The 11057-nt window shown below is 36.1% G+C and overlaps 1 protein-coding gene across 2 annotated transcripts in view; it reads left to right on the plus strand.

Moving 5' to 3' along the window:
• FAR2 (fatty acyl-CoA reductase 2) overlaps positions 1-10824 on the plus strand; it is a 124340-nt gene extending 113516 nt beyond the window's left edge. For both annotated transcript variants that reach the window (XM_081058786.1, XM_081058787.1), the window contains exons 9-12: positions 1044-1215; positions 5139-5268; positions 7804-7931; positions 8820-10824. In XM_081058786.1, coding sequence (XP_080914912.1) covers positions 1044-1215; positions 5139-5268; positions 7804-7931; positions 8820-8982 — 593 coding nt within the window. In that variant the 3' untranslated portion in view covers positions 8983-10824. The remainder of the gene's footprint in view (positions 1-1043; positions 1216-5138; positions 5269-7803; positions 7932-8819) is intronic.
• The last annotated feature ends 233 nt before the right edge of the window (positions 10825-11057 follow it).

Raw genomic sequence — 11057 nt, forward strand, 5'->3', positions numbered from 1 at the left:
GCAGCTTTGTTTACGGTGGCCAAGACATGGAAACAACCAAAATGTCCTTCGATAGATGAATGGATAAAGAAGTTGTGGTACATATACACAATGGAATACTATTCGGCGTTAAGGAAAGATGATATAGGAGCATTTGTGACAACATGGATGGATCTTGAGAGTATAATGCTAAGCGAAATAAGTCAGACAGAAAAAGCAGAGAACCCTATGATTTCACTGATATGTGGTATATAAACCAAAAACAACAAAAGAACAAGACAAACAAATGAGAAACAAAAACTCATAGACACAGACAATAATTTAGTGGTTACCAGAGGGTAAGGGGGTGGGGGGTGGGTGATGAGGGTAAGGGGGATCAAATATATGGTGATAGAAGGAGAACTGACTCTGGGTGGTGAACACACAATGGGATTTATAGATGATGTAATACAGAATTGTACACCTGAAATCTATGTAAATTTACTAACAATTGTCACCCCAATAAATCTAATATAAATAAATAAATAAATAAATAAATAAATAAATAAATAAAGTGAACAAGCACAAAGAAATTTGCCTTTATATTCTCTCTGTTACTTAAACCTTTAAAGGATTAAGGTTTAAGTAGCCCTTTGTAAAGGTTTAAGTAAAATGTTAAAGAACTTTCCAGATGGTTCTGCAAGTAATGACCCAAACAAGGAAATAAGGCCTCTGGCTCTATCTTGGGACTTCCAGACTAGACCAATAACCTTGGAATTAAATGATGAATTTAAATTTTTCCAAGCAATACTTCACAGTACTGACTAAAACTATTTCTCCAAGAAGTTGTTTTATAGCAAAGTTTTCAAGAAAAGGACCCAATTCCTAACTCATTCACGTTGATTTTGCAGGTGACCACTAGTCCAGGATAAAAATCTTAATATTGTTCTCAGAAATTGATTATTGACTCTACACAGCAAATCCTTATTCTTTATTGTTTTGACCCATTGCAAATGCCATCCACCACAATGGGCTTATATGCTTTAGACTTAGCACTGTTTTGTTTTGTTTTGTTTTTCCCCCAGGATTCCAAGTCTTGGCAGCCTTTGAAAAAATCCCATTTGAGAGAGCTTTTAGGAGGCCATATGCTGACTTCACAACCAACACCATCACAACCCAGTACTGGAATGCAGTCAGCCACCGGGCCCCTGCTGTCATCTATGACTTCTATCTCAGGCTCACAGGAAGGAAACCCCGGTGAGAAGCTGGGTCAACAGCTTTAAGAGTGTCGCTGCATGGAACATTAGGGCCCCAAGTCCTTAGCCCTCCCTTCCACTGGGGACCAAAGTTGACAACTGAATCTAACATATATATGTATATGGACAACCAAAGGAATAGTAGTGAAAAGCCCTAAGGTACCCCTACCTTAACAATCTTCCATCATAGTAATGGAAGTTAAGTGTTAAGGATCTTGCTTGCTGAATTCAGCAAGTAATCATTCACCCAAAAGGAAAAGCAACTGAGACTGTTGTGAGATTTTCTAAATCATTAGATGATCTTAAAATGTATGATAATGATAACAGCCTCACTTACATAGACATGGGAAGATGCATGATCTCACTTGCATTCTCACCACCACTCAAGGAGGATATCTTCATCATCCCAATTATACCCAGAAGCTAAGGGTAGAATTTAAAGTAGCCTCTAAGGAAGTGACAGACAAAAGATTTGGAGAAATCTGAACTAGATTACTGCCACCTAAAGATGAGTGAAGAAATTAAAGGTAACAAGGTAGAGTAAAATGTATGCTGAGGCTGAGGCAGCTCTGTCACCCTGTAGCTGTGTGACATAAGACATATCCTTTTCGCTCTCTGTCTCATTTGAATATTAGAGGTGTCTGAGGAGCCATCATTATTATAATTACCAAAGGCAATTTCTGCAATCAAAAGTATGAATATTCTTGCCTCGGTGCTAGCCCCTTTATAAAGGAGGAAGTCTTTCCCAACATGTCGAATTTCCATCCTTATTAATACAGCAAATGACTAAAACTTAGGCAATGTAGATTTTATCCAAATTTGGCAGAGACCTTATTAAGAGCTCATCACTCAGTAACTATCAGTTTCTCCTTGTGCAAAGGGAAAAGGGGACACTGTGGCAATAGGGAAGATATTTGTATGGGGCTTATTAAATAAAGATGAGTGAAAAAAGAAAAAAGAAACATTGTAGGCAAAAATGCTAAAGACTTTAAAATTATCAGGGTGGAAGAAGACCTGGGTAAAGAGCGAAGTTCAGTAAGTAGAAAAGAAAAACACAGGAGGAAGGGACTCCATAACAATCTTTATGAATTTTGTTTGTGAGAAATTAAATCATAATATTTGTGGGAAATGGGTAAGTTTGTTTTGTGATAGGAGTTTTAAGAATAATCTTTACAGCAGAAAACGCTAGAATCCTTCTAGACCCTTTCTCTCCCTAGGTGTGTTTGTGTGTAATCTATGCATTTACAACCATATATTAACATATATACAGTTTTGCTTTGACGTAAGGATGTGTATACATCAATCTTACATATTTTCCAGTGCTTTTCACTAATGTTCCATGAAAATCTAAGTCATTCTGCCTAGTGTTGTCTTTGTTTCCCTATTACAAACAATGGGGCAATGAATACCAGTACACATGCATTTTTGTAGAGTCTGCCCTTGGGCTTGGGGAAGATGCTGAGCGCTGCTATTACTGCGTTGGAAGGTATGTGGATATTGGGCTATTGCCAGGTTGCCCTAGAGAAAGGCTCTGTCGATTTGCACTACCACATCAGCACACAAAGGCACAAATCTGGGGGGGGGGGGGGGAGTTTCCACTCTCATAAATATTTGGCAAAAATCAATCTTTTGAATTGTCAAACTGAAGACAAGAAATGGCATCTCTTTGTTACTTTGATTTGCATTCCCCTGATTGCTGAAGGCGCTGGGCTCTCGTTTGTTCATTGGACATTCACATTTTTCTCCTCTGTGTGTTGCCTGTTTCTGTTTCTTGTCTATTTTTCTACTGAGTTGGCCTTATTAGTTTATGGAGGTGTGTGTGTGTGTGTGTGAATATATATTTAATGTGTTTTCTCCAAGTCTGTTTCTTATCTTGTAGCTTTGAGTATGAAGCTTTTTATAATATAACGCAAGGAAAGCTAATATAATGCCGTTCTTAAGAGCATGGAATTTAGAGTCAGACCTAAAGATTTAAATCCTGACTTTACCAATTTAGCCATGAGTCCTAAATTATTTAACCTCTCTAAATCATAGCTTCCTCACCTGTAAAAAAAAAAAGATAGTAATCATACCTATTTTATAGAGTTTTAATTAAGAATGTGTAGAATACAGTAATCACTATTATTACTAAAGAAGTTTTAGATTTTTATGTGATAAAACGAATCAATTCTTTTCCTTTATGGCTTTTGTATTTTATGTATTAAGTAGACCTTCTCTACCTGAGAGTGATAAATGTATTCTTTCTTTCAGAAAAGAAATACTATTATGCTGCTATAGTCCTACACATATAATGATATCATTATACAAAGATTATTTTAAAAAATTAAAATAAATCTATTGAAATCACATCAATTACATCAGAGTCATAGAATGGATAAAGATTGTCCATTTAGGCTGCTATAACAGAATATCATGGACTGGGTGGCTTATTAACAACAGAAACTTATTTCTCACTGTTACAGAGACTAGGAAGTCTAAGATCCAAAGAACCGGCAGATTCAGTGTCTGCTGAGGACCCGCTTCCTGGTTCCTAGACGGCCGTCTTCTCTCTGTGCCCTCACATGCTGAGAGAGCTTCTGGGGTATCTCTTTTTAAGGACACTAATCACCTCCCAAAATCTCCTCCTCCAAATATAATCCCATTGGGGGAAATAGGTTTCAACATATAAATTTTGAGGGGGACACACACATTCAGTCTATAGCAAAGATTTTAGATAATAATAGCCAAATGGCACCCTGTTATGATGCTTGTATCAGGAAATATTGATACTACCCTCTGCCTATGAATTTCCCATGATACCCTGAGTCATTAGGTATGTAGGCATTAGGATTGATCAGAAGTAAGACCAAATTCCCAAAACAGTGTCATTACTGAGTCAACTGCAGTAATCACTACTACCAAGATTGGCCTAACTGATTAAGATAAAAATCAAACGTTCTATAGGCCAAAGGTGACTTGTAGCTGGAAGACCTAGGTTTGACCATTAGCTATGTGACCATGAACCAACGAATCCTTTTGTAAGATGAAGATAAATAATGTAGGTCCTGACTAACTTACAGTCATATTGTGAGGATCATATAAGGTCGCATATGGAAGTTTGTTGTCAATTGTTGTTAAGGTGGGAAGTTCATATAGCAGAGCTGGTCCCAGTCCTCACCACAGTATTGGAAGATGTGGTCCATGTTAAGTAATGGGACACAGAGTGGTGAGATTACAAAAGCAGACGCTGTTTGAGGTCGGTCAAAGCTGGGTTGCAATTTTGGCTTTAATACCTATTATATCATTGTGACCCTTTTTGTCTTAAGCTCACTTTACCCATTCATAGAAATGCAGCTTCATACCTACGTAAGAGGGATGCTATGAGAATTAGAGGAGATATTTTTTACATGTATTAGCACTGTGCCTACCAAAGTAGGTTATCAACAAATAAGTTATTTTCCCCTTAAATCTGCATTGACAACTGCTTTCAGTTCACCAGATGCTAATACAGTCAACACTTCTGCCCAGAAATTAGATACTAAGACTTTGGATCAATCCATTTTTTTAAAAATCCAAGAACATACCATAAAGAAGACAAATAAGTTTTCTAATTGTGTACTTCAGAATTCAAAGAAAGAACCGTATGCCATTATGGGTGGATATCTGGCTTGGTTTCTAAAATATTTGCTACTCTTGAGAAAGAGATGGTAGAAAAGAGGAAAAGGGGGAGTTTGGTGGTATTAAAAGGCCTGATAGAACAATCTCCCTTAGATTCATCCCCTTCCCTTCATTCAACATGAGTTTTAATGAAGAATTGGGGAAAAGAGGAGAGGGATATTTTTTATATTTTTCTCAAAAACAATTTCTCATGGATTTCTACAGAGTAACAGGGAAGCAGCCATCTGAGCTGTGCTGATCTTTGCTTCTATATGCTCTTTACCTCAGGATGACCAAGCTCATGAATCGGCTTTTAAGAACCGTTTCCATGCTGGAGTATTTCCTTAACCGGAGTTGGGAATGGAGCACATACAATACAGAGATGCTGATGTCCGAGCTGAGTCCCGAGGATCAGAGAGTAAGTACAGCATGGACTTCACCAACAGCAAAATCTTACTCATTTGGAATTGAGAATTATTTTCCCCGGAAAGCCAATGAATAAAGTTTCAGTTATATACACAGAATTTCTTTTCACTAAGAAAATCAGTCAAAGCTATCAACGCAGCAAGAAACAAGTTTAATGTAGGTAAGAGAGCTAGCTCTTGACTTCAGTTAGATCCTCACTGCTATTCTGCAATCACATTGCATATGCTTTCGCAGCTGTTATCTTTTCAATAAGCTCTCCATACTTCTATCTTTCCCCTAATTGCCACAGCATATGACTTTGACGAAAAATAGTAACTTTATTGCTCATAAACTCTCAATCACTGTTCTTGTCAAATCAAAATTGTTCAGCATCTCTAAAGCTATAATTTCTTCCTTCTTATCTTTTTAAGCTGACCCCTATTCCTATTTATTCGATCTCATCTAAGACCTTCCTCCATCAGTACTGCCCTCTCTCCAGCACTGTCAGTCTTTCTCCCTATAATGATTTCCTTCAACAATTCAGAATTGTATTTCTCAAGACAGGTCTTTAATTGCTCAGCATCAGCGCCATTTATTTCTTCACATTAGCTTCTTGGCCGTAGCAAACAATAAGCCCTGAAATCTTTGCATATTCTGAAATTCACAAGTATAGAAATCTTTTGTACTTTGCACATGCTCCTAGCTTTTTTTTCCCCTTCAGAGTCATGAGTTCCCTGAACATATCATTAGTTTTCAATTAAACCTGAAAGTTTTCACTCTCTTGATTGACATTTTCCACCAAAAATGTTTTTTAAAAGGTCAAACCATTTCTTGACTTAACTTCTACTTGACAGCATGTAGAAGAAATCAAGTCATACTGAGAAGTAAATGTTAGATGGCTAGTTAAGGATTTTACTCTTATATACTAGCCTCATAGAGCATGATTCAAATCCAAGCCCTAGAATTACTTTATGTCAGGGAACCTAAGGATTACTTGCAAAGTTAAACACCACCAATGTTATATTAATAAATCAAATGAGATTTAGAGGGATATTAACTAAAATCATCACTGAGTACCTATAAAACTGACATGAATAGAGCTATTTTCAGAAATGCTTACATACCCTGTATAGATAAAATTATTCTAAGTACCTGTTCGAAATGCACGAATGATGCTCAAACCAGGTATTAAAAAAACTCAAGCTATTGTACATTATTTTTAAAACGCTTCAAATTTTATGTGGGCTTTTCTTTTCTCCAGGGAATTTATCCATCTACATAATTCAAAAGGTAATAAGCTTCAAGTTTCCCTTTTGACATTTTACTATTTTTACCTAAAATAACTTAAAAATTCATGAAAAAAAAATAAAAAAGAATCAAGTCTGCAGTTGATTTACTGTATGCAAAGGTAATAGTCCTGAATACTTGGATTTAATTGCCAAACTGGTGTGTCTCAGACTCCAGTTTGATTTGCCATATGGAATCAGGTTTCTAAACAAGGGCTTCATTGACCTGTAACTTAGAAATGTGAAATAGTGTAAAAGTAAAAGCCTCTGTTTGTATAGATGAATAAATAAAATGTAGAGATAGTATGGAAAACAGCCATATCCAAATAAAGTGATACAGAATTACTTTTGGAAAACAATTCAGCTTCTGGACAAGTCTATGAAGTGCTCTGTAACTTGTTAATCTCATATGCTCTCTGTTAATACTCAAAATTATCTCCAAGATTTCAGATATATTACAATAAATACATATACGAAACAATAGAAATAAAATATCAAACTAGGGAATACATGAATTAAAATACAAAGTCGGGGATAAGAATGAAATAATAGAATGTCTGTATGTAGTCTACAGGATCCTGCTAAGTGACTGTAGTTCGACAGGAAATTTGTTCTTGAGCTTTTTAGTGGCAAAGTGAAAAGTTTCATGGTATTCTTTGTCCCAGAGGAGAAATTATACTAGTGTTCCAGGAGAAGTACAGTTTTCCTTACCACTTAACTCTAAAAGAAACCTGACATTATAGATAATAGCTCTAAAGCAAATACAAAATATAAATTACTCAGATGTTAAGCTATTCCTCAAGGCTTTACTCCCCCAAATTTACCTGAATCTGCATAATGAATTGGCAACATTGTAGGAAACAATAGTAGGCAAAGGGGACACCACCAAAATTTATGAGAAATGGAAAGGAAAAGACACACAATTTGTTTTGGCCCCTAACATATTATTCCATCACTTTAAAAAATAATTAATCCACATCTAGTAGAAATGAAATTAGCTTTCGCCAGATTAATACCAGTTCCTTAAATTTCCCTCACAGGACTTCCTAAAAGTCAAATGTTTGTGCTTGATCCATGTTTAAATATAGCTATGCAAATGGTAATCCATTTTGTCAGGGCCTTTGAAATAACAGCTCAGATGAGGTCCAACCTAAGTCTTTTTTAAACTGAATGTCACTCATTTGTGTAAAAGAAGCTTCCTTAAGTGGCTAGAGTGATTGTCCGCCAGTGCAGTCTCGCAATCCATTCTCTCTGCCTTTCAGGTATTCAACTTTGATGTGCGCCAGTTGAACTGGTTGGAATACATTGAAAATTATGTTTTAGGAGTGAAGAAGTACTTATTGAAAGAGGATATGGCTGGGGTTCCAAAAGCAAAGCAACACTTAAAAAGGTAAGCATAATCAGTCAGTTAATATTTATTGAGCACTTTTTATACCAGATATGAAATTAGACCGGGGAGGGGAGGAATTAACATTTTTTGAGCATTTACATAATAGGTGTTTCCCTGTAATATACTGTTTCATTTAGATGTCACCCCACTCCTATGAGGAAGGTATTATTTCTGTTATCCCATTTTTATCAAAGAGATAGTTAGGCTCAAAGAAGGTAACTTGTTCATGGGAACGTATGGTAACACGGTAAAGTATGAGAGCCAAATGTGAATGAAATTTTCTGATTCTCCTACCACAACCTATCGTAATGTGATAGAGAAAATGAATACCCAATAGGCAGGAGACCTGACAATATTATTTAACACGGGCAAATCACTTAACCACTCTTCACCTTCAACTGCCTTAAAATCCCCTGAGGGACAAAGCGTTACAGCAGTATGGAAGAATTCTGGTAGAAGCAAAGGATTTTTAATGCAGTGATGGTAAGGATGGAAAAGAAAATTGCAAACAGAGAGGAACCGTGAGTCGTAGGCTAAGAACTTTAGGACTTGCCCTCCAGGGAACAAGACCAAGTGAAGATTTGTGATATGGTAATATGGTCAAAGTATATTTCAGGAAGATTTTGTTAGTCATGCTTACAAGATAGGTTAAAGTAGTGAGAGATATGAGAAAGAGAAAGTAGTCGGGGACTATTATGGAAATCTGATTACTCAGCAGGGATGTTGTGGAAATAAAAGATATAAAACCCAAAAGCCGTCAGAGCATGCCTGTGCGCGCTTACTTATAATTTGCTGGTCACAGCCAGAAAAAGACATGTTTATGCTTCAGATAACATAGTTGGGTGTTTGGTACTGTTTTAACTTTGGTTATCTGTGTCTGCTCCCCAGGCTCCGAAATATTCACTACCTCTTTAACACGGCCCTCTTGCTCATTGCCTGGCGCCTTCTCATCGCAAGATCTCAGATGGCTCGGAATGTCTGGCTCTTCATTGTGAGCTTCTGTTATAAATTTCTCTCCTACTTTAGGGCATCCGGCACACTCAAGGTTTAAGAACACTTGGCAATCTCCTTTTACGTGGAACCTCTCAGATACCTCTAAAACAGCAAACTGTGGTTCTCAAGATCAGAACGTTAACAAAGAACGTGTCCAGCCTCATTACTCATCCCATTGCTGTCATGTATTCATCCCTATTTCTTAACTATGCTATTTTCTTTCTACTGCAATGACAGAAGGCAAGTCACATCCTAGCCTATAATTACACACATTTTAGGGGAAAAAAATATTTCCAGATTGTTTCTTAACACAATTCTATGTCCTTGAATATATATCACCAGAGTACATCTTTCTTTCCATATTTAGCATTTTTCTCCTTGAACAGACTAATTTCAACTCAATAAACATGGAAGGACGCATAGTAGAAGCTGAAATATGCTAAAGAAAGGCAGTTCTATCCTTGGAACCATTCTGGGGCACCTAGTACAAAGGTTTAAAATCAAGATAACCAGAAGAACGGTCTCCACATCCTCACAAATACTGTAAGAGAAATAGTTATCCAGTGAAAAGTCTCTGCTTCCTTTTTGTGTTATACCATGGAGTCCTGGTTGAGGGTTAGGGAAATTACAAAAGTGGACTTACACTTAACATTTTTCTTAACTATACCCACTTCTGAAGCCTAAAATTAATCCAGAGGTGAAAATAATTGTATATTGATCGAGGGCTCAAGCATATTTGCATTGAGACTCAGTTTATTGTGCTTTTAAGTAAAAATTAATCCTCGTAATTTCAATTTGACAGCTACTATTTCTAAATCTTTTCAATCACCAATATTTCTGATGACCTTCTCTCAAGAGTTTCCTTTTTGTTCATTAAAGTCACCAAACCCCTTATATTAAGCTTATTTTGCTCAGGCCTCAATTAGAGTGGAGGCCTTCCTCAATGGAGAGGAAGGTCCTAGGCTAGAATCATATAAAAACCCAATCCCTTGATCTTTGCCATGGAGGAAAGCAAAATTTCAAATAAAATTTTAAATGCTAGCTTTAGGCTTTTTCTACAAAGTGGGGAAGGTTACTCTTGTGTGATCACCCGGATTTGCTAGTATCTCGATCACTCCAGTGGCATAACATTAACTGTCCAATATACAACAGAAGAGGATAGACTTTATTAAGTGATTCTAAATTTAGAGAATAAGTGTTGTTTTGTTTGTTTAAAATTATTTTATGTATAAGGCAAATGAATTAGTAAAAACTAATTTATTCTAAAATTTCTATAATAATGTAATTTATCCCAACTTTCCTATTTGAGAGATCAGTGCATGTTGGATTGCAGTATTTCATGTTAAAAACCTGGAATGTTATTCAAATATAATATCTGGGGAATAAGCAACTAAAAATAATCACAACTACTAGAAAATTACATGAGTATAAATGTCAACAACAGCAGTTATAGTTATGCTCACTTTCTGGAATAATTGGTAAGAAAGGCATATTCAGGTAGTTGGAATGTACAAGGCCTTGAAGATGGGCTTCTAGTATTTCTTGAGATTTTTCTGAACCCATTAAGGGCATTTTGGGGGAACTCTTCTGGACAATGTCTTTCCCAACCTCATTTAAGTTCTGGGAACGACTTTCCAGGTCAGACAACTCAGCTCTGAAACAAAACACCTGGTGATCTTTAGTTTGAGATATCTATACAATATTTTTGAGTCATTTTAAGATACAAACTACAGATACAGTAAAAATGAAATAAAGATATAATTCAATGATTGGATAAAACATAATAGTTCTAAAAGTTTACTATCTTTTGATTATTCTGTTTCACTAATTCAATAAATTCCACTGAGCAAGTATTTGACTTTTGATTAAATGAGAATTTGAATTAAAAATGTTTTTCTCTCTTCTAGTATTTTGTCTTTAACTGCTGACGACTTCGGATCTCCTCCCTCTCCCTCAGAAAAAAATGATATCATCTTCCAAAGAACCTATCAGACTAATATAAATTAACATATATGTACATCATGCTTCAATTTTTCTGACACCATTCATAAGGTTACATTTATATGCTGAAGCATGTTCTGTCTGTGGCATTAGAGAAATGACAGGAATAAAGTCCTCTGTGAAGGATTAAGC

The sequence above is a fragment of the Rhinolophus hipposideros genome (genome assembly GCF_964194185.1).
Source record: "Rhinolophus hipposideros genome assembly, chromosome: 9".
NCBI lineage: Eukaryota > Metazoa > Chordata > Mammalia > Chiroptera > Rhinolophidae > Rhinolophus > Rhinolophus hipposideros.